This window comes from Anastrepha obliqua, chromosome 4 (assembly GCF_027943255.1).
Source record: "Anastrepha obliqua isolate idAnaObli1 chromosome 4, idAnaObli1_1.0, whole genome shotgun sequence".
NCBI classification, from domain to species: Eukaryota; Metazoa; Arthropoda; class Insecta; order Diptera; family Tephritidae; genus Anastrepha; species Anastrepha obliqua.
The window spans coordinates 54,209,175-54,233,794 of NC_072895.1; the positions used below are offsets into that span (position 1 = coordinate 54,209,175).

At 38.5% G+C, this 24,620-nt stretch overlaps 2 protein-coding genes across 3 annotated transcripts in view; one reads left to right on the top strand and one right to left on the bottom strand.

The window, feature by feature from the left end:
* Nucleotides 1-189: 189 nt before the first annotated feature.
* On the top strand, nt 190-2,806 carry LOC129245400 (prohibitin-2). 2 transcript variants are annotated; one of them, XM_054883528.1, is made up of 6 exons: nt 190-295; nt 360-505; nt 847-1,193; nt 1,250-1,561; nt 1,633-1,732; nt 2,528-2,805. In XM_054883528.1, the coding sequence occupies exons 2-6, from the start codon at nt 373-375 to the stop codon at nt 2,614-2,616; spliced, it is 981 nt and encodes a 326-aa protein (XP_054739503.1). In that variant the 5' UTR covers nt 190-295; nt 360-372; the 3' UTR covers nt 2,617-2,805. The 2 variants fall into 2 exon arrangements, with proteins under 2 accessions (XP_054739503.1, XP_054739502.1); XM_054883527.1 differs by lacking the exon at nt 190-295 and having other exon boundaries at nt 302-505; nt 2,528-2,806.
* A 2,890-nt stretch (nt 2,807-5,696) lies between these two features.
* LOC129245562 (kelch-like protein 17) overlaps nt 5,697-24,620 on the bottom strand; it is a 95,571-nt gene continuing 76,647 nt past the window's right edge. Inside the window, 5 exon segments of the mRNA XM_054883789.1 lie at nt 5,697-7,222; nt 7,278-8,266; nt 8,343-8,449; nt 15,196-15,432; nt 15,569-15,665. Of these exon segments, the coding sequence (XP_054739764.1) occupies nt 6,520-7,222; nt 7,278-8,266; nt 8,343-8,449; nt 15,196-15,432; nt 15,569-15,665 (2,133 nt within the window). The 3' untranslated portion in view covers nt 5,697-6,519.

The window sequence follows — 24,620 nt, forward strand, 5'->3', positions numbered from 1 at the left end:
GAGCTGAAGTTCAAACAGTTATGGTAAGAAATTCAGATATGCAAGTAAACCAGATATGATTTGCTATATGTTTCTGTGTTAGTAGAGCTTTCTTACTATAATTTATAGAGCGTGTAGACGTGCAGTTCGGCTTCACTCCTTGTTTAGTTTGTACATTTCCATACAACTCTATGCAGGTTAGTTCAATAGGCGAAATTTGACCAACCGTACGGCATATTTTTGCAGTTGGGTCTTCTCCATTTAATTAGTGTTTTTTACTTGTATAAAATCTTTTCAATTGCATTTAATACTAAGTGTAAGAAACAAGAGTTTTAAGCTTTTTTAATAATAAAGGGTAATCACAATTCTCTTCACAACAGCGAGTGAGTGAGAATGGCACAAAGCAAACTGAATGATTTGGCTGGTAAATTCGGCAAAGGTGGTCCACCAGGATTAACTACGGGCATAAAACTACTGGCAGCTGTTGGTGCTGCTGCTTATGGTATCAATCAATCTCTTTACACAGGTAAACTTTTGTTTTAGAGAGAAGGCAGAATTGCTAAAAAGTGAAAATAAGAAACATGTTGATGACATAACCTCAATTCAGCCATTATCGGCACTATCAGTGACTTCCAGCAATTTCATGATATCTGTGCAGAATTGCAGGCTATCTAAATAATCTAGGTGGATATTTGAATATTTGAAATTTTATTGGCATGTCATTTAATTATTGTTAATAATGAATGCACATGTGTCGGATATGTTGGATGTCCGCCGGTTGCATAACCATAATTAAGGTCTTTTGCATACAATGGTGGATTTTTTAATTATACGTGCTTATGTTGGTCATGTTTATTTTATTTTTAGTGGATGGTGGTCACCGCGCTATCATTTACAGCCGTATCGGTGGTATACAAAATGATATCTATTCAGAAGGTCTACATTTCCGCATTCCCTGGTTCCAATACCCAATAATTTACGATATTCGTTCGCGTCCTCGTAAGATTTCATCACCGACAGGTTCTAAGGATTTGCAGATGATCAACATTTCTCTGCGTGTACTCTCTCGACCCGATTCTGTGCGTCTTCCCGTATTGCATCGTCAACTTGGTCTCGACTACGACGAAAAGGTTTTGCCGTCAATTTGCAATGAAGTGCTGAAAAGTGTTGTGGCGAAATTCAACGCTTCACAACTGATCACACAGCGTCAGCAGGTAAATAAGTCGTTATTTATAAATAATTGATGTCTAATATCATTATTTGTTTGTAGGTTTCACTGCTTATCCGAAGGGAATTGGTGGAGCGCGCACGTGACTTCAATATCATTCTGGATGATGTTTCTCTTACTGAATTGAGTTTTGGTAAGGAATATACAGCCGCCGTTGAAGCCAAACAGGTGGCACAGCAGGAAGCACAACGTGCTGTCTTCTTTGTTGAGCGTGCCAAGCAAGAGAAACAGCAAAAAATTGTACAAGCTGAGGGTGAAGCTGAAGCAGCTAAAATGTTGGGTATTGCTGTGAAAGAGAATCCTGCCTACTTAAAATTGCGTAAAATACGCGCTGCACAGAGCATAGCAAGAACTGTGAGTTTGCAAATTATTATACCAATTTATTTTCTATTTCTCTATACTAACTTCCTTATGTCATTTTTTAGATCGCTAACTCACAAAACAAGGTCTACCTCTCAGCCGATAGCTTGATGTTGAACATTCAAGACGCTAGCTTCGATGATATGACTGAGAAAGTTTACAAAAGTAAATAATATTCCTTTTTTATAAAAGAGAAACAACAATAATAATTCACAAAAGTTCCATGTTGGAATTAACAAAAACGAAGAAAATTATGATATGAAAATTAAAATTTTTCTTTCGTGCAAATAAAGTGGCAAATTTGTTTAACTTTGTCAAATATTAGTGCACAGTTGGAGCTTTGTAGCAAAATCTGGAAACAATATGGACTTTCTTGTTAATTCTCTCATTTAAAAACAATTAAGTAGCATGCTACAAATGCAAATTTACATTAATTAGTTATTAAGCTTTAAAAGTTTCCCACAATGTATGTTTGGAATTCTTTTCATAGAGTAAAATATATGATAAATTTCGTTACGTAAATTTATTGGCCACCATTATTTGTTTTTGTTATTTTTTCACCAATTCAACGTACACGGACTGGAATGTTGATTGTTAATTGATTCTTACGACTTTCTCTTTTGTTTCTTTCCTCAACGCTTTTCCCCAAAGGAGTTTTCGAACTAAGTAGTAAAGAAGCCCAATATTAAATAAGTTCAATAAAGCTAAAGCTGCCTTATCAAAATACAATAAACAAAGCGCATGAAAATTCTTATGTGTTTTAATTCTTACAGATTAATTCTTTAAAGATTATTTAATTTGTGTTGAAAATCTTATAAATTGAATCATCGCCTCCATTTTATTCATATTCCCTTCATTCCACGCCGCTGCAAAAATTTGTGAAAAATTAGCAAAAGAGCATTGTACTGACGAGAAAGTCTATAACTTTTTGCTAATATACACTTTTTAAAATTTTTGCAGTCCAATCGGGTTGGTTTGATGGATCTAATAAGCAAAAGAGCGGCACTGTTGGCGCCGTTGCGCAACGTACAGCAGATCGCTTGCTTTGAAACGAAAGTGGAAAGTTGCGCACAGTTTTACTATAAAACACATTTACAACTAAATTGTTACAACAACTACAAGTACCTAAATAGAAACAGAAGAAGAGGAATAGTTTGAATGTTCTTTAAGGAGTTTTGGTTTTGTAAAAATTTGTAAGTTTCCGCTAGCGGAACATGACGATTTTGAATTATTTTTTTAACCATTATTTCGTGTTATAAAAAAGGAAAAAATTGAAATTGAAAAAATTTCGGAAATAAAAAAGGCTAACAACAATAAAAGAAATTAGTTTTGAAAGGAAAAAAATAATGGGGCTACACTTCATCTCGGCCATATAAAGAGTGGTTAAGTTTCAAGGGCCGGTGTTGATTTTGAATAAAATACAATTTTTTTTAGATTATTGTCATTTCTCTTTATTATGATAATACTGGTATGGCTCAATTACGTATGGAACAAAATATCGGCCAAATGACCGCCGCGGCCTCGGCGACACACCTCCATCCGATGGTCCAAATTTTCGATGACGCTGAGGCATAATTGAGGTTTTATGCCGTTAATGTGCCGAATAATCTCATCCTTTAGCTCTTGAATTGTTGCTGGCTTATCGACGTATACTTTTTCTTTCAAATAACCCCAAAGAAAGAAGTCCAACGGTGTCGTTGACGTTTAGATGTGGTTCACTTTCAACATCGGCCATTGAAATTTAGCTACCTTTCATTTATGCTACCGGAACTTGATTTGGTACATCAATCAAATGGGAATCAACACGATTCATTGCCAGCATAATATTCATCCTTGAATAGTTTGATCTTCTTTGTGACGCATTTAAATGCGGTTGAAGCAGTTGATGTTGTTTTTGTTGTAGCATATTGAAGTGGTGACAACATTCGCATTTTTTTTACCGAAAGTGCTGTGGGAAACGCTATTTCCGATAAGGATCCACTACTGGCTTTGTGGGCTGGAATTGATAATATAAACTTGGACAGCCTTTGATTTCAGCAGGATGGAGCACTTTGTCACCTTGGACGCACTAAGTTCAATAGTTATGTTTCAGCCTTCTTGTCGTCGCAGAGCTGTGATATGACCTGCAGTTGTTGTTGTTGTTGTAGCAGCTTACTACTTACACCGGTCTTCTTTGTCTAACTTCTCTAGCGGTAGACCTAGAAAGCGTGCTATTTCGACAGATCGGGTCCAGAGGAAGAGGGGTGTTAGGTGAGTAAGTTTAATAGGCCATGTGAAGAGATGCTTAGTATCGTGTGGTCTGCCTTCACATGCTAGCCATATATTGGGTATGTCGGGGTCGAGTTTGACCTGTAACAATATCAAGAACACAATTGGGCTGTGGTGGGTGTTGTAGCAGCAATACTAAACCCTGTGAGTGTAGGTAAATCACTGGTCGTCTTCGTCTAGCGCATCTTACGGCAGGCCAAGGGAACTTGCTGTTTCGACAGGTTGGGTCCAGAGGAAGAGGGGTGTTGGATAAGTGGGTTCGATAGGGCATTTAAAAAGGTGATTAGTGTCGTGCGGGATGCCTTCACATGCTGGACATATGCATGTGTGGTATGTCGGGGACAATTGTAGATAAGTAGGAGTTTAACCTGCTACAATTTCCAGAACGTAGGTATGCTCTCAATCTGCTATGGGTGGTATTTGGACTCCGATTACGGTATTCGGGGAACGGGAGCTTAAGAAGGAGGTAATGGTCTCCCAATGATTGTCGTTTATTGTCTGTCTAAACACTGTCCGGTCCAGTAATTGTCGGTTCGTTTTTTCCTGGATCTTATCGATTTAGTAGAAGAGGTGCCTCCTGACGTGCCTGGGAGGCGTCTCGCAGGTGTCTACATGGGTGAAACCTACGGCAGTATCCAAGCCGAAACTGTTTGTTGAGCAATTTGCTGTGCTCCTTTACAGGTAGCATCTGTGCCTCGGTGTATAGGTGTTGTAAAGGGGAAATCAGGAGGCAACCCGTCGCTGTCCGAATAGCAGTGTTGTGGCAAGTCTGACGAGACAGGCGCAGCGCAGTTTAGAACTGGCCAGCCAATTGCCTTAAATGTCGATAGCAACATTTCTTTGTCTTTACCCTAAATACTGCCGGTAAGCGATTTGAGGACCTTGTTGCAATTTTGGACTTTTGTGGCAATTGCGGTTGTTATATGATCTCGTTAGACCTTATAAGAAGTGTCGTTAAGATTTAATGCTATGCGCCTAATCTATTGTAGAAGCTATGTAGAGTAGACCCTTAATAAATTAAGTTGAGTGAATGAGTTGTTGCGGCTCTAGTCTTAGCAGCCATTTGAATGAGCTTATATTTAATAATTAATCGGAACCTTCGCTCCCACTTGGTTCTTACCTTTTATTCAGCTTTTCATTAAAACACACAAATTTTGTTCCATAATTGTAATGTTTGTATGTATTTGAATTGTTAGTAATTGCATAAGAATTCGGTTTGTTGCGCCACAGAGCGCCAAATGGGCTCCACAAATCGTGGCCTTTAGACACACATATAAATAAATATCTTAGTTGTTCATATGTACATATATGTATTTGTTGTTGTCTTAAATATATTTGTATGTATAGTCGAAACATTATTTCAGTACTTGTATTGTAAAATTGAAATATTTTAATTTGCGAACACATATTGAACATATTTTGTTTTGTCTTATTATTTTGCTTATTTTTAGTACACTTATTAGGTAAATCGTAGTTTGTGGTTAGGTGGATAGGAGTTGTCATCGTCAATATTTTCAAATATACTTAATTTGATGCAGAGTAAGCCTTATTGGATATAATGATTTAATTCATTTCGTATTTGTTTATACATACATATGTATGTAAATATATGTACTTATGTATGTTTACGTAAGTATGTAAGTACATTAGGATGCATTACACTTCACCAAACAAAAGAAAAGATGGGTACTGTTTTTCCATTGGAATTATAAAACTTATACTTCCGCCAAAATATTTTAGAAAAATATTAAAATTTACAGTTTGTGTCAGAAAAAAGGAACCGCGATTATTAGAATATAATAGATCTTATAATTTTGGTGTAAAACACGCATTTCTTTTTGGTGAACCGCATTTCTTTTTGGTCAGGCGCCCTAACGTATGCAAATACATACGATTTCATTTCATAATTTATTTATTATTAAAGCAAAAAATTTAAAAATATATAAACTTCACAATTCATATTTTTAGACTTTTTGCTATTCGTCTCCGTTTGCTGCGCTTCAAAAAATTGATTTATTTATTTATTAATTTTTTTGTTCCATTTTGTTTTTACTAAATGCAAAATCGTATGCAACACGTTCCCTAAATACCCTTACTCATTTTGAAATATTTCCAAAATTTATTTTATAAAACTAGCTAAAGGGCAGTAAAGTGTTAAATTTGTATTTAATATTTCAGTATTTTAGCGCTTATGTAATAATATTTTTTATTAATTATTTATTCATAAATGTTTATGTATGTATGTATAGGATTAGTTAATGCACGCTTATGTGTGATTATAATTGTGTATTTATGTATGTATGTATGAACGTTTGTAAAAAATATTTGTTTCGTAATTAAAAATGTCTGTAGAAAATGTCATCAACACACTCTATAACCTAATCATGAATTAATTTAATTTTTTTAAAGAGAGTTCGTTCCACTTCCTTTACGTTGCGCATTCTATTCTCCATACATCCAATACATTCTCTAAAACCATACAAATTTACATGCGTACCTTGCCTTTTGACTAGAAATACTGCTATGCTGCTCTCTTCTACAACTCCTTCTCACTCTGCTTTAACATCTTTCTCTTATTCTTCATATTCTTCTAGCCTCTCACTCACCGTCATTTCCTTTCTTCAATCATTTTTTTTTTCTCTTCCTTTTTATATCTCCCTTCCCCTTCATTTGAAACGCAAACATCAGGCCGTTGAGGGCGGTTTCCCCGATCCGCAGCCGCCATTGCTATTGATGCCTGTGACTCCTGCTCCGGGCGCTGCTATGCCACCGATTCCTCCAGCACCCGTCGCAATACTGTTTACTCGATTTTCCGCACTGCTACTATCTCGCTCTCTTTCTCTCTCCCTTTCGCGTTCGCGCAGTCGTCGCAAAGTTGATGTCGTCGTTGGCGCCGATGTGCTGAGCGCACTCGTACTACTACTCATCAGGCTGCCAATGCTTCCACTCACCTCGGCTGCACCCAACATGCTACGCCCACTTACAGCGCGCCCCGGCACGATAAGGTTGTTGGTTAACGTTGATGTAACACTATTCAATGATGTCGTGGCGGTGTTGTTGTTACCGCCATTCCCATTGCCACTCGTCATCGTTCCGCTGCTGCTATTACCATTTCCAACTACAACGGCTGCCACTGCAGCCGCTGCGAAAGTTTCTGCTATGGTCGACAAAGGTCATAAGTTCGTTGTTTGTACCAGTCCGCGTTCGAGGTGGAAGCATTCTAGCACTGCTGCCCCTACTGAGCTGCGACGTGCTACCATCGAATTGACTACTGTCCATTTGTTTAGGCGCGTATCATAACGTTCTACTGAATTGAGCGAGGATGAGCCATCATTGCCACCGAGGGCGTACAGTGCACCATCCACCTCAACGACTTCATGCGTAGATCTGTGAAGAACCTATTTAATACACATTATTACTATTTCTTACAAATCGCACTCACCTTCTTGAATGCATCGCTGCGATCGGTTCCCACGCGTTCCTTCTTAAATTGAATCGTTCTCCGCTGGACATGCACATCGTGCCATCATTACCACCGATGCAGTATAAGAAGCCATCGCAGGAGGCCACACCGCAGCTACTGCGTCGCGCTGTCATGCTCTGTACGGGGAACCAACGTCCCACACGTGGGTCGAAACGTTCCACACTCGACTGATAGTTGGTCGAATCGAACCCCCCTAACGAGTAAATGCAATTGTCCAATACAGCTAAGCGGCAGTAACGTCGACGCGTGTTCATTGCTGGACACGAGCTCCAGATGGCTGTCAGCGGATCATAACGCTCCATGCTGCTAAGGCATGAGGCCCCATCATAGCCACCACAAACGTACAGCAGTCCATCGTACGCGCAAATACCTAGGCATGAACGTTTGGTACCCATTGGCGTAATATTAGTCCACTTATTATTCAATGGATTATAGAATTCGGCTGTGCTCAGATCGCTTACGCCATCATAACCGCCGACGACATAGAGCTGTTTGTGTAGTGCCGTTACGCCAGAGCGTGAACGGCGCCATAACATTGGTGCAATGGGTGTCCAAGCATTGGTGCGCGGATTGTACACTTCGCATTCGTTGTGTATGGCAAAAAGACTGCCGCCACCCACAGCAAACACATACGATTTCATGCCCTCCGGCCGGCGCTCTTGTGTGCGTTGGCTGCTCATCAAGCTGCGCTGTTCTGGCAGTAAATGATATTTCATGGCTTCGAGCAGGAGTTCTTTGCATTGGGAATCCTCTCTTATGAGTGTCTCTGTCTCGACGCAGGTCATTAGGAAGTCACGTCCTACCAATGGCAAGCGTACGTGGCTCATCAGTTCTGCAATGTGGCACTGACGTTCGGCCAAATCGTGTTTAATCCAATTGAGCACAGCAATAAACACTTTCTCTTCCGAGCAAATATTCAATTGATTATTCGATATCAGATCTTTGACCTGTGCGAAAATTCAAACGGGAGGAAAGATAGAAAAAGGATTTTATAATTAATGAGCATTTTAATCAACTCTTTACCTCATCAAAAGGCAGAAGTAAAAACTCTTCGGTTCCGACGACTTGCTGGAAATTTTGCAGCGCATATTTATGCGAACGTGTGTGTAGTTCCTTGCAGGAATGAGCATCTGGAAAAAAAGAGATCTTAGAAGAAAATGGGAAAGAAAGTAGGGAATGAAGGAAATATCGGAAATATTCTTACAGGAAAGTCTGTCCGTGTGTTATGGCGGACATGTTTTTTCCAGTACCAGTCCCAGTTCCTTTTCAATACAAATAGAGGGTTTTCCAATAATAGGTGTTATTTTGAATAGGATTGCGCTATCGAGAGATTATTAACGATTTTTTATGGCCGGAATTGGATGGTATTAATCTGGACAACGTTTATTTTCAACAAGACGGCGCTACGTGCCACACAAGCAACGAAACCATTGTTCTTTTACGGGAAAAGTTTCCGGACCGTGTTATCTCTCGAAGAGGTGATCACAATTGGCCATGGAGATCTTGTGAATTAACACCTTGTGACTTTTTTCTTAGGGGCCACGTGAAAGAGAAGGTCTACGCCAACAGCCCAGGGTCGATTCAAGACCTCAAAGAGGGAATTCGTGAGGCTATCGAGGACATAGGGCAGCCACTTTGCAATTCGGTTATGGAAAATTTCATGAAAAGGATATTGTCCTATAAGCGTGGTCATGCTGGTCATTTGCCTGATGTTGTTATCCACTATTAACGGCTTACCTTCCTCTTTATAATGAATTAAACATCCGATCATTTATATTTAAAAATAGCATTTTTCTTTGAATATCAAAATAACACCTCTTATTGGACGACGAGTTGAGTTAGAAAATTAAAAATATTCTTGTGCTTTCTATATTCGACAAAACCTATAAAAATTATTATTCTGAATTTGCAGTAGAATATAAAAACTCTACGGCCTGAAAATGTATTATCTTCCCGTCTCGCTTAGAAGCCACATTATATTTGCATATAGGTACAATATGGAAAGGACTTCATGCCCGGAGATTTGAACTCGTGCACTTCCGAATGGTAATCACGCACCAACCACTACGGCTATGGCGGCCGCCATATAAACATTATATTTTCCATAGTATGTCACCTAGCTACTTACTACCCATGTTCATGCTACATTATTTTTATGTTCGACTCGAAAGGGTTCCAAAGTTTTTTGCGACCAAGTTGCAGCAATAACAATGGTTGCCCGAATGGCATGACAAAAATTCATTCTGCATTCAGACGCTGAGGCCAATATCAGAAAGTGTTTTCGAGTGCCTCCTAGAGAAAAGATTTCCCTGAGGAAGCAACATAATCTGACTAAGAATTACGGTACCTATATGCACAAAACCGTGAATTTTTGTACACCTCAGCAATCCAATCGCCTTGTGTTCAGAGTATGCAGAATCCGCGTTGAATCTCTTTTCAATTAACAGAAATTCGAGCATCACGGGAATAGTGCTCCAGTTTCATGGCAAATATATAATAGTTTTGAAGCGATTCAATAATATAAGCGACACCTAACTTGCTTTAGACAATTCATCAACACTGCAACACCGCAACAACATCATTGACATCTCTTTTGGTCCGAAAAAAACAACGACTAACTTCGATTTGCTTAGCTATGATGCCGACGTCCTATATTGTGGCGCAACTTTCTTCAGAGATGTCTCAATTTTCCTCGACCCAGCAATGGCCCATTTTTGAAGTGAAAACTTCTTTAGAATCGTTGGGAGTGATTTGAGAAAAAGTGAAACGAAAAAAGCGACACTCTTGGCTACGAATATTACATATACACGTAGCGACGAATTAAATAACTTTTAGGCCAGCGCCGACAGCATGGCGCGATAGCCGAGCGGCTAGCAATGTGAGCTTCCGATCCAAAATCCTTGGTTCGAATCACAAGAAAAAAATTTTTTTTATACAGTTATTTTATTTTATTTTATGATATGTTTATGAGGAGCTTTTTTTCATGGCAGAAATACACTCGGTGTTTTGCCATTGCCTGCTGAGGGGTGAGCGCTATTAGAAAAATAGTTTTCCTTAATTTTGGTGTTTTCACCGAGATTCGAACTGACGTTCTCTCTGTGAATTCTGAATAGTAGTCACGCACCAACCCATTCGGCTACGGCGTTTGTTTAATTTTACTGATGCAAAAATGAGGGAAAATATTTGAATAAAGTTTGCTTACTGTTTACACATTTTCCAAAGGTGACGGAGAACCAAAAAGAAAGTCGATTTTCAAACAAATACGAGTGCATATGTGTAATTGTGTTAGAGTTTCGGTCACGCAGGTTTTGCTGGGGACGCTCATAATAGCAACCGCGTGTGTATTTTTATGTTCGTAAATATTTTCATTTTTAAATATTTACCGCAATTATGCCGAAAAATAATGCAGAAAAGTGTCGTGAATATCGACAGAAAAAAAAAATCAATAAATAGCATCACGGAATTCATTCACGAAAATTTAATAAAGTATACACCAGAAGTATCGCGGATACTTAGAAAAGATTACAATAAAGTTTCAATGATTTTAAGTGGCGATTTTAACGTAAATTTTGCATTGGACACAGCGGTTCCTTTAATTGACGTTCTCAATACAACATTCAATTTAAAAATGTGTAACAATCGCACTGAATCGACAACACGATCAAAAACAACCATTGACGCGGTATTTCAAAGACATGTTGACAACATCGAAACCAAAGCATTTGTATCATATTTTAGCTATCATAAGCCACTCGTATCATTTGTTGAAATTGAAAACATTGAGGATGAATAATAATAAAATGAAGAAAATAAAATATGAACTTTATAGCAATATTATAATGAACCTATAATTATCTTGCTCCTAATGCTGCTTTCGTCTTATTCTCTCTCAGTTTGTTTTACGGAAGGTTTCACTTCTATCGCGTCTAACCGTTAGACTGGTGTTTTTTTTTTTGTTTTTGTGGGAAAATCCAAAAAAGTTTGATATGATGGGTAGACTGCGAGCCCTGTCTCACCAATCTCCTCTAATTCTATGTATTTATGTAAGCTGCGACCCGATGACACTAACTTTGCTCTGTGTTGCGAGGCTGGTTTCATTCTCGTATATTTTACGGAACTGCACTTTTTGTTGACATTATTAATTGTCATGAAATGGAGTTGTAGAAAGCTGACATTTTTCTAAGCACTCAGACAAACCATTAAGGCCTAGACAGAGAATTTAAAAGATAAGTAAATATTGGTCCGGTGCGAAATCAATGCTCCTCTGCAAATTTCCCAGATTTTTTGATGAATCTTAGCAGTTTATGGAGAGAAAGAGAATGTGATTTATCCGGTCCAATGATAAGTATAAGAGAAGACGGACAGTAACAGAGAAAGTGCTCGTTACTGTGTTCAGTGGATATTCGAAGGTGCCTATGGTGACCATTTACCGTCCCCATAGCTGCGGACTCCCATTTTTTAAATGGAAAAAATATTTTCTATCATTTGGTGTTTCGTGCCTGGTGTTTGTTAACTAGTTAGGAATGTAAGAATAATCGCGACTAGGGATCAAAACTCCAAACTTACGTCTGCAAAGCATAGTCAAGTAAGGCGTGGGTATGTTCACAGCTTGTTTTTCTCTTCTTCTTAATTGGCGCTATAACCGCTTACGCGATTTTGGCCGAGTTTAACAAAGCGCGCCAGTCGTTTCTTTCTCGTGCTAACCGGCGCCAGTTGGACACACCAAGTGAAGCCAAGTCCTTCTCCACCTGATCTTTCCAACGCAGAGGAGGCCGCCCTCTTCCTCTGCTACCACCAGCTGGTACCGCATCGAATACTTTCAAAGCCGGAGCGTTTGTATCCATTCGGACGACATGACCCAGCCAACGTAGCCGCTGGATCTTTATTCGCTGCGCTATGTCTATGTCGTCGTAAAGCTCATACAGCTCATCGTTCCATCGTCTGCGATATTCGCCGTTGCCAACGTGCAAAGGTCCAAAAATCTTACGCAGAATCTTTCTCTCGAACACTCCAAGCGTCGCTTCATCGGATGTTGTCATCGTCCAAGCTTCTGCGCCATACGTTAGGACGGGCATGATGAGAGTCTTGTAGAGTGTTAGTTTTGTTCGTCGAGAGAGGACTTTACTGCTCAGTTGCCTACTTAGTCCAAAGTAGCACTTGTTGGCAAGAGAGATTCTACGTTGGATTTCAAGGCTGACATTGTTATCGGTGTTAATGCTGGTTCCTAAATAGACGAAGTCCTTTACAACCTCGAAATTATAGCTGTCTACAGTGACGTGGGTTCCGATACGCGAGTGCGCCGACTGTTTGTTTGAAGACAGGAGGTACTTCGTTTTGTCCTCGTTCACCACCAGACCCATTCGCTTTGCCTCTTTATCCAGTTTGGAGAAGGCAGAACTAACAGCGCGGTTGTTAAGGCCAATGATGTCAATATCATCGGCATACGCCAACAATTGTACGCTCTTATAAAATATTGTGCCTGAGCGATTAAGTTCTGCGGCTCGTACAATGCTCTCCAACATCAGATTAAAGAAGTCACACGACAGCGAGTCACCCTGTCTGAAACCTCGTTTGGTATCAAACGGCTCGGAGAGGTCCTTCCCAATTCTGACGGCGCTGCTGGTGTTGAGCAACGTCATCTTACATAGCCGTATTAGTTTTGCGGGGATACCAAATTCAGACATAGCGGCATACAGGTAACTCCTTTCCGTACTGTCGAATGCAGCTTTGAAGTCGACGAAAAGATGATGTGTGTCGATTCTCCTTTCATGGGTCTTTTCCAAGATTTGGCGTATTGAGAATATTTGGTCGATGGTGGACTTTCCAGGTCTGAAGCCACACTGATAAGGTCCAATCAGTTGGTTGACGGTGGGCTTCAGCCTTTCACACAATACGCTCGCTAGAACCTTATAGGCGATATTTAGAAGACTAATCCCGCGGTAATTGGCACAAATTGCAGGATCACCCTTCTTATGGATTGGGCAGAGCACACTTAAATTCCAATCGGCAGGCATGCTTTCATCCGACCATATTATGCATAGGAGCTGATGCATGCACCTTACCAGCTCCTCGCCGCCATGTTTGAATAGCTCAGCCGGCAGTCCGTCGGCGCCCGCGGCTTTGTTGTTCTTTAGCCGCGTTATCGCTATTCTCACCTCGTCATGATCGGGTAGCGGAACGACAATTCCGTCGTCAACGATTGGGGTATCGGTATCTTCACTTTCTCTGTGACATGCGCAGCTGTCACTGTTTAACAGGTTCGAGAAGTGTTCCCTCCATAATTTAAGATTGCTCTGTACGTCAGTCACCAGTTCGCCGTCTTTGTTCTTACAGGAAAACGCCCCGGTCTTGAAACCTTCTGTAAGCCGCCGAACTTTCTGGTAGAATTTTCGGGCGTTGTTCCTGTTGGCCAGCATCTCAAGCTCTTCGCACTCACGTATTTCGGCCTCTCGTTTCTTCTTTCGGATAATACGTCTCTCTTCCTTTTTCAGCTCTCTGTAGCGATCCCACATGGCTCGCGTTGCGCCCGATCGCAGCGTGGCTCTATAAGCGGCATCTTTTCTTTCTGCGGCAGCATGACATTCCTCGTCGTACCAATTGTTTTTTCGGGCTCGCCGGAATCCGATTTCTTCTTCGGCGGCGGTACGTAGGGAACGAGAAATGTGGCTCCATTGCTCGGGCATGCCGATTTGTTGGGCAGTGCTTTCGGAGAGCAGGAGTGAGAGTCGAGTGGCGAATCTTCTGGCTGTCTGTTGTGATTGCAGCTTTTCGATGTCGAACATTCTTTGCGTAGGTAGATGTACGCTTTTTGCTGCACAGAGGCGGGTGCGCAGCTTGGCTGCAACAAGGTAATGATCCGAGTCGATGTTGGGTCCTCGGATCGTGCGTACATCTAATACACTAGAAGCGTGTCTTCCATCTATCACAACATGATCGATCTGGTTTCGCGTTTTTCGATCAGGAGACAGCCAGGTAGCTTGGTGTATCTTTTTATGCTGGAATCTGGTGCTGCAGACTACCATGTTTCGGGCCCCGGCGAAGTCGATCAGCCTCTGTCCGTTACCGGATGTTTCGTTGTGCAGGCTGAATTTTCCGACTGTGGGACCAAAAATTCCCTCCTTGCCCACCCTGGCGTTGAAGTCGCCAAGCACGACTTTTATGTCGTGGCGGGGGCAGCGCTCATAGGAACGTTCCAGGCGCTCATAGAAGGAATCTTTGATCGCATCGTCCTTCTCTTCCGTCGGGGCGTGGGCGCAAATTAGCGATATGTTGAAAAAACGGGCTTTGATGCGGATTGTTGCGAGACGCTCGTCCACCGGAGTGAACGACAGTACTTGGCGACGAAGTCTCTCTCCCACAACAAATCCGACACCGAATGTGCGCTCCTTTACATGGCAGTTTTTAGTGAACTAAATTTATGATGAGTCCGATTCTTCCATGAAAGACTTTCATAAAGGTCATAATGCTTAGGTAACATAATACCGTCATATTGGCGAAGGTATTTAAGTTTTCTATTTTCTTCGCCCTTCTTAAATGCGACCTTTTGTACGGGAGTGTCAGAATTTTAATGCCACAAGCGAACAAACCTTTAATAATGGAATTATGGGGCATATCCAATTTTTCATTACTAAAATCAAATAACATTTTTTTGATTAATCTCAACCCATCAACTCAACTAATAGGAAAGTGCGAATACAATTTCTGTTTTTTACAAGTAAATATTTAACAAGCAAGAATATACAAAAAGCATTGTCATGCCACAATTTTAACTCGAAACTTTTTCTTCTAGCGATAAAAAGTTTCATTTAACCCGAAAACGTTAATATATAATATAAGTAGATATCCCACTTTACCACACTAGCACAGTTATACTTACCAGCAAAACTTCGTATGCCCAAACAGTTGGATGGATGCAACTGTCGTAGCAAGAATTTGCAACAAGCCTCGCGTACTGAGTGAATTTGTAACAAACTGGAGGCGGGTAGCAACATCTGCACATTGTCCTCGGTTATGGTGATCTCACCTGTGTAGGTGTAATCGATGAGTTGACGCAGCGCCGTAACATCGACATCATGCAAACGTACCGCGCCTTGGTTGCGCTCCAGCATATCATCTGGTAAATGGGGAGCAAAAAGTTAATGTTTGGGAAATGTATAAGAGTTGGGGAGTTGAAAGTAGGAATAATAATAACATTGTTTTGAATTTATTAATAAATTAAAATAAATATTTGATCAGTGTTTGTAACTCACCATTAAACATTGCATAGAAATATGGCGACACTGAGGCAAGCACCACTTTATGGGCCTGTATAGTTTCGCCACCCACTTCCAGAGAAACATCGCACAGCTAAAAATTAAGGAGGTAAGATAATAATATATTAAATTAACATAATACTACTAATATAAATATAATACTACTATATAAATGGTAAAGTTTGTATGTTAGTGTTTGTGAGTCAATTACGCGAAACCGACTGAACGAATTTGCATAAAATTTTGTATACAGATAGTTTATGGCCTGGATTGTAAAATAGGTTACTTTTTTAAAATAGTTGCCACTTTGTGATAAAGTAAACTTAAATTAAATTAAATTAATATCAAATCAATCAAATATTACAGTGTTATATTAATTTCGAAAATATTGCCACTTGTTTGAAAATTAATTTCCTGTAAAAGTAATAAAATTAATAAAAAAAAGTCGCTGTGGGTGTAAAAGGAAAGAGGTTTCAAAAAACTTAATTAAGAATATATTTTTGGAAAGGGTTGCTACCTGTTAAAAAGCTAAAGCCAATAAATTAAATATCTAAAAATAAATAACAAAAATATGAATTGAAAAAAATTTAAAAAAGCCTATTTTAACGAATATTTTTGGAGATGGTTGCCACATTCAAACAGGTTTTTGGTTAAATTTAATAACGAAGATAGCTGAAATATTACTAGCGAAAAGGATATGAAAAATCATTATTTTAAATATATTTTAGAGTAGTGTTGTCACTTGATAAAAAACCAAATTCAATAAGATGAGGGTCCGCAAAATTAATCAAAGCTTTCCATGTATTATGCATAGAAAACGACATTTAAATAATTCATATAGATCAATTATTATTAATTGCGCTCACAATATGGGCGAAAACCATCTTTTCACCTACAGATCTGGGACTTAAAAACTCATGGTGTAGTTGAAAAAAAGTGAAAACTGTTTAGCTTTAGCTTCAGGATAATACGTTATTGATCGCTTTTTCTTCAAAAGTGAATCCCAAAACAACGCTAGGGTACAAATATACGCTAACCAGTTTTTGTGACGGCACATTGAAGAATTGTGTATGAAAAATGGCATTACATGTCACTTGAGTCGACCAATAACCGATGATTTTACGAAAATATTACTCTACACCAGGCCCGTGCGCACGGGGGGGTTTGCAGGGTTGAATTTTTATATCCTTGACTTCCGTTACTTATATAAAATCTGATAATAGCTAATGACATAGATCGATTAGATGTACAGAGAAAACAAATTATATACGAATAAAGCCTGGGAACATTGATGAGTTATTATAAAACATATTATTATGATTATGATTATGATTATTATTTATTCTTATTACCAATCAATGATTCATCATATCCAAAACTGTGACTTAAGCGTGTACTGTGTCATAAATTTACAAACACAAGCGAAGTTATATCAGACTGCAACAAAAGTTGGAACCCCCCCTAAAATTTGAGGGTCTGCGCACGGGCCTGCTCTACACCGAAAAATTCTGGTAATTATGAATTGCCGAAAACAGTACTAGTACATTCAAATTTTTTGTCGGTCCCGTACTTGAATATGTTGGTGGATAACTACCATTCGGATTCTAATAACGGTTGCTCCTCGGTAGGCAATGGCAAACGTCAGAGTGTATTTCACCAAAAACTCCGTTCAGAGTTGGCTTAAAACTGTTGTTCCATCCATTTGTAAGTGCGTCTTGTGTTCTACAAATAGAGGGGGTTTTATAAATACCTATATATTAGGCCGGGTCGATTTGTGGGGAGGCAAAATAATCGAACTTTTAGTGTCTTTTGTGGGGAGGCAAAAAAATCGCCCATTGCTCTGTGAAAACCATATTCTAGGGATCAAAATAAGAAACTTTGCCGAAGGAACCATACCTCTAAAACGAATTCTGATGTCCCCCAATTTGGGTCGAACTTTTTAGTTTCTTTTCTCATGTAAAGGCCAAAAATGGTTATATTTTGAAATGATTGTATGGGGAACCCCCCAGGGGAGTTCCAGGGGGTGTGCCACTGGCTTGGGTGGATCGGCCGTCCAAAGTTAGTGGGGGTCGGTCATACATTTGGACTCGATTGGAGCACTCTAAATGGGTCAAAGTGGGATTTTTCGTTCAACCCAAATTGGGGGACATCAGAATTCGTTTTAGAGGTATGGTTCCTTCGGCAAAGTTTCTTATTTTGATCCCTAGAATACGATTTTCACAGAGCAATGAGCGATTTTTAAATCGACCCGCCCTAATATATATATATATAATTGGCGCCTACATTCAATATTAGGTGTTTGGCCTAACAACTCCTCCCATTTGTGGTGGAAGTGCGTCTTGTGCGTCACAAATATATGTATATATGTGTAAACGAGGTGTGTTCAAAAAATAAGGCGAAGGTTTCAAATTTCATGGGTTACGCACATTCGACTTTCTATGATTATTTTGGTTTCATTGTTATAACCATATATCTATGATTCGTCACCAGTTATGACCCTTTTAAGCAAATCTGAATCACCGTTGACGTCATTCAACAATTCCTGAGCGATGCTCATGTGACGTTGTTTTCGGTCAAAATTCAGCAATTTTGGAACGAACTTCATGCCCAAAATTTCCGAAAAGATTGCATGGCATAAGCCAACCTATACGCCGACCTCCTCAGCAACTTCTCTAATTGTGATTCAACGATGCCCCATAACAATTTTCTTCACTTTCTCAACATTTTCATCTGTTGTTCATGTGCTGGGGCGTCCAGATCGATAGTCGTCATTCACATCTTCTCGACCTTCTGTGAAAAGCGTGTACCACTTGTAAACATTTTTTTGACTCAGAGTACTCTCACCGTATGCCACTGTCAAAATTTCAAGTGTTTTTGAGCACTCAATTCCATTTCGTACACAAAATTTGATGCAACGCTTTTGATCCATTTTTTTCGATAGCAGAAAATCGACGAACATGCAAAACGATTGTCTTATTTATGCCTCTCACAGTGAACATATCTTCCAGACGAGTGTACTAACATAAAAAAATAATAATCGAATGTACGTAGCCCACGATATTTGAAAATTCACTTTATTTTTTAACATACCTCGTATGATATTTTAAAATGACTTCAAATTTAATTTTATGCCAATTTCTGCGATATTGAAAAAAAATTGCGTTCTGTACAAATCGATTCTACCCATAATTGTTCTCGTATGTGGTTGCATATGTATGTATGGTATATATGTATACCAAATGTGTAAGCATTAACTTGGAAAAAGTTTTCTTGCGCATTCACTTTAACCTGTACGAGTTTTTTATCTTCAGTGACCCCCAGTAAGATTGTCCAATTAAAATTTCTGTGGAACAATTTAGCCCTCTAACTGCCTTTTTTAATGAATTTTCATTACACCTGTTTCGATAAACGTGGGTAGGGGGAAAAGGTCAAAATATACTACAACAAAATTCTTCGTTAAATTCTACTATAGACGTTTGTGAACAGAAATTGAACTTGAACTGCTTTTATGCAAGATATTTTCCATAACTATTCGCACATCTGACAAAATTTAAAACTTTAAACCTTCGTAAAATGACTGAGATTCATAACTATCTTTCATAACTATTAGCGTTTGTTTATAGTGATTAATCAGTATTATGTAGACAGGGCAATTAGTCTTTGGAGCACTAAGTTCGATAATTAGTGGTGCGTTAAACTGTTGTTTTGTCGGTGGCAGCTGAAGGTCAATATTTTGCCAACCATTTAGCGAGAATTTAGGCACTTAAACATAACATTTGGGAATGAAACTTCAACCTTCCAACTAACGGTCAATACACAAGGAACAAGTGTGTTCGATTGCGGTAGGCGTTTGGCGCGAATAATAATAATAAAAATAGTAAAAGAAAGTGGCAACTGCTGAAATATTTGTTTGTCGACGACACCGTGACACGTACGTAACCTAGAGTGTATAAGCTTCTCAACCCATACTCACCTCAATAATTTAATTAAATATTAAAGTATGTGACCTGAAAGTTTCTTCTTGAATATGCGTATAAACTCTACCATTCAAATGTCTTTTTAAAGCTTCTTCTACTAAAATGCTAAACTCGTAATTTTTTCTTGTCCCCTGGCTGATCTTCAAGTCATTTGCGCACTTAAGTCTCACTTAGATGTTATTGACACTGACTCGCTTGTCGCATTCAAATCCCCTGTGGCTGGGTAGACATATAAATATGTACATAGCAACAACAATGATACACACACATGCATACATGCTAGAATCATGGCAAACAGCAGTACTGTAAAGATGCAAGAGCGCTCCATCAGCCTGAAGGATTCGCATGTCGTCGCATTTGTATTGACATTCAATACGACGAGTCGTTCTGTGGATGAGTGCATTCATGCATATGCATACATAAAGAATTGTATATATATTACTTGAACATATACCATCTATTTATATACATACATATGTAAATATATATACATAAGTACACACATATATAAAAACTTTTCTAAAAAGAATTTAATATAATATAATTCTGTTCGTTTACGATGTGGCAAGTTGTTTGGTGGCATGCAACGTGTGATACATGACACTTTACGCTTTGTAACTCCAACTAAGTATTCATTTGTTTCTTCTATTTGCATATCATATGCACTCGTTTATTGTGAGTATGTATGTATGTATGTTTATCTTTCTCTGCTTTTGATTTGAATAAACGACTTTGGAAGTTGACAAAGTTTGTGGCTGCAATAACATTTGCTGGCAAATTACATCATTTACAACCGAGCGGGAATTTATTTATGTTGTTGTCCATATGTGGAATAACATATCGCTTGTTTTTTTACATAGATAATATATGCCAGAATGACCGCCAGCTCTTCTTTTGTATTATACAGAAAATAATTCATAGCGGTATCGCTTAACTGTGTCCTATTAGTTAGAAGAAAATGTGTTTTTTTAGTTTCACTTGCATTGCATGGTAGATTCAAAGCTTTAAAGCGCATTTTCGATTTTTTTATTGCAAATGAAGTCTTTTCAGTAAAATGAAATAATTTTTGGAAACAAATATTCTTTAGTTAAAAAAAATGCTCAGCAAACGTTCTAGTTCATAAAATGGTAATTGTTAAAGTTATATTAGTTCTATAGTGGTTAGAATTGTACTAGTTAGTTGTAGTGTGTAGTGAATTTTACTAGCTCAAAAATGGCCAATTGGAGATGTATAGGTTAGCTTACGTTTTTGTGGCAGTCTGTTTAGAATAGCCAACGCACTAAGACCATGTACATAAGTCCCTTGTGGTACCACTGTGTAACACGGGAACCTTAGTATTTATTAATCATGGAACCATTCAGACGCTCTTATGAAGCTTAAAGAATCAAAAGAGTATTTTCCTAACAACTTTGCTCTACTTATAGCTAAGGTTGGACAATTAAAAAGGAAGTGTTGTACTGTTTCTTCCTCTTCCTCGTCTCTACAACTTCTGCGGTATTCATGAGAACATACTCCTAGTCTAGAAAAGTGCCATCGACCAGTGACACAAGCCACGATCTTCGAGATGTTCTCCCTTGAGAGGTTTAGCAATTCTTATATATTCGTGGTTATAGCACCAGTATTTTCTGCTCTCCATGACCTATTGACCTCTTGGAGAATATTGTTTTTTAACCTCAATTTACAAGTTACCATAGGAATTCCAATATTGCTTCTGCATTGCTTTTTAAGCATTGGAAGATAAATGCCCTCTCTGGTTAGCTCATTGGCCTTGTAATTTCCTTCAATATCTCTATATTTCAAATTACCAGTCATTCCTGAGCAACCTTTGATATTAGTATAACGGCTTTCATTGACTTGATGGCCGCCTGGTTATCCGAGCAGATATTTATCGTAGTTTTTGTTACGGCGAGTGTGTTACGGTACACAGTTACCGCCCTTATGGCTAAGAATTCAGCATAGTAGCCGCTACAGTAGTTCGTAAGTCGAACAGATACTTCTAGTCCTAATTCTTTTGAAAAAACTCCATAGACTACTTTATTTTCTAGCTTAAATCCATACGTGTAAAAATTTATTTCGCCTCTTCTCCATGGTCTTTGAGTTTGCCAATCTCTTCTTGACTTGAATTAGAAATAAAATAAAATAATCAAAATAAATGGAGAACTGCTGCCAAGAAATTGTGAATACTGGCATCAAATCCCACATTTTCCGTCGAAAAAATCGCTTTAAAATGTGTATTTGTTCATCCATCGATTGTGTTCAGTACTTCAGGTCACCTCGATCGTACTAATATATATACTGATAGACGGAGCCATTCGCAAGATAAAAATGCCTAGCTCTTTACATAACGTTAAATTTTTTACATTACATTTCGGAATGGTTCGGTCAAAGAAAGACATTTACGCTAAGCCCAAACTAGTTCCATCCTAGCTTTGTTGAGGCAACTGGGCTTTGATGAGGTATTGCGCTGAGTAGAGGACACAAATGAAATGAAATTCATTTATTCATTCATTACAATATAAAATTATCCAAATACGAGTATGCATGAGTGTAGGATTTTTGTTTGTTATTTTTACAAGCAAAAACTAATGGGATTGAAACTCATGTACCTTTTCTTGATTTTGTGTTTTAATAAAAATACTGTATTTTTTAAATGTTCGATTCAGTCCGGTTCGGTCTTAAAAATCGATATTCGGTCGCTCGCTTATCAAGATGGCATAAGATAGGCATCTACAAACCTACAAAATAGATTTAGTCCAACCACAACAAGTCAAAAACAGAAGCCTCAAAATTAATCACCCTATCGGAAGATTTATTATTTTTGCAAATAGCATCGTACACCAATCATAATAGAATTGGTGAACTAGACAGTTGGAGTATACAAACAGACAAGCAAAAAAAAAAAAAGATTTTATCACTCACTTTTTTTGATTTAGTAAAAAAGTTATTCAAAAATACCAACTTGTACTTCCATTTTCTATCAACGCTTCCCATTGACTGAAAGCTGTTTCGAAGTAAACTGTTTAATCATAAATGGTTAAAATACTAATAATCTTCTGAAAACGTATCTTGAAATTCGACTGCTAATTCTATTTCTCATAAAACGAAGATATATGCGTACTCTATATAAATAAGTAGATATTGTAGAACTAGCTTTTCCTAGTTTTCTTCATGGATATACACTTGTGTTGACATAATGAAGTACCTTCACCTTTTTATAATATCCGAAATATTTTTCATGCTGCATTTTTTTCGCTTATTGTATAACAAATAAGGTCCTGAACACAGCTCAATAAACCGAAACATTATAGTCAATACAGACTACATGGCTCCAGATTTTACAAGGGGGAAAAAGGTTCATTACTATCGAAAAAAATGGATGAGCTTTAGCTCTAACGCAATGCACTTAACTTTTACAGGGAGGGTTCTTCAATGACTAGCAGAGCAGGCGCTGGGATATACTATCCAGAGTTAGACTTAAGAAAGTCGTATGAATTTCCAGATCACTTCAGTGTATTCCAGGCTCAGGTTTTCGTGGTTGGAGTGGCAGCAGACCAAAGCGTTTAATACAACTGGGACCAATTCCGAATTTAACTGTTACATAGATAGACAGGTAGCCATTAAAGCATTTAGATCGTTTAGTATAACGTCCAAGACCGTTCTTCAGAGCAGGGAGGCAGTGGAAAGGTTGACAGTGAATTATATCAGGTATCAGGTCTTGCGTTGTCGTGGTGAAACAAAACTTTGCGTCTATTCACTAAAGACGGTTGATTTTTTAAGAGCCTCATTCAGATTTGATAGCTGATGGGAATAATAATCGGCAGTTATCGTCTGGTTTGGTTCCAGAAGTTCATAATAAACAATCGGCCATATGCCACCAAATAGACATGAGAATCTTTTTGGGGTGAAGGCCATCATCTCTAGGGGTCGGTTATGGGGTTTCACCCATTTTTCATCACCAGTAACGCTACGGTTCAAAAAACTTAAATTTTCAAGCCGTTGCAGCAGCTGAGCACACACATTCACTCTCTGCTGAAGGTTGGTGACGGAAAGTTTATGTGAAACCCATTTTCCCAGCTTTGAAACCTTTCCCAACTGAACCAGGTGCCTGTGAACTATTCCATGCGATGAGCTATCATATCGACTGTCAAATTTGCCTCAGCTTCCACGAGTTCGAGCAAGGCGTCGGAGTTAAAGACTTCAGGACGACCAGACGACCAGCGCGCGGGGCATTCTCCACGTCGCAGTTACCACTTCGGAATTTTGAAAACCACTTTTGCGCAGTCCTTACACTCACAGTATCCTCTCCGTGAACAGTGTTTATTTCTTCAGCAGCAGTTTTTGCATTTTTACACTTTTATAAAAAAAATGCAAAATATGCCTCTTATACGCGTTCGAAGATTCCATTTTATTTTTTTACAACACGTGCTTCTATCCGCGATTAAAATCACTTGTCGAATGCAAAATATATCAAAGGAAATATAAATAGTTCTGTTATATTCCGCGAATAATATTGTGTATGCAAAAATCGAACTTATGGTCTGACCGATATCTGAAGGCACCACATTTTGATGGATTGGAAAATATTTCAGCAGTAAGTTGGATATGTTTCCATAAATTCGCAATAGAAACAGGCACCATGCGGGTGAACTACTTCAAAAAACAAAACTAATGTACTACATGGGATATCGCTATAGACCGAACCGGTCTATGCGTGACCACAATTCAACCAGTTTAACATAACCTTACAAAAACCGCATACATCAAAGTTACAAACTTTGTAGGAGTCAAATTCACAAAAATTTTAAAAATTATCGTCAAAATTTTAAATTTTTAATCCGAATACTTAGACAAATTTTAATCCGAAATTAGAAACTTCTGGGTACGCAGTGTCATGGCACATTTAATGTTAGCGCAATAAAGTGTAAGTTTTAAGCGACTCAAAAATCGTACAGATATTTGAGAATTTTTTTTTCACACGGTGTTGAACATTTTCTTCAATATAAAAACCTTTAGAACATGTGTGACTCCCATAATCGGAAATAAAAAGTACCTAATACACCAGACATTTGTAA

Bases quoted from the DNA above. Each gene is read 5' to 3' on its own strand.
- LOC129245400 (XM_054883528.1), top strand. From the start codon at position 373: ATGGCACAAAGCAAACTGAATGATTTGGCTGGTAAATTCGGCAAAGGT. The intron at 506-846 runs GTAAACTTTTGT...TTTTATTTTTAG, and splicing joins CAATCAATCTCTTTACACAG to TGGATGGTGGTCACCGCGCT. The intron at 1,562-1,632 runs GTGAGTTTGCAA...GTCATTTTTTAG, and splicing joins CACAGAGCATAGCAAGAACT to ATCGCTAACTCACAAAACAA.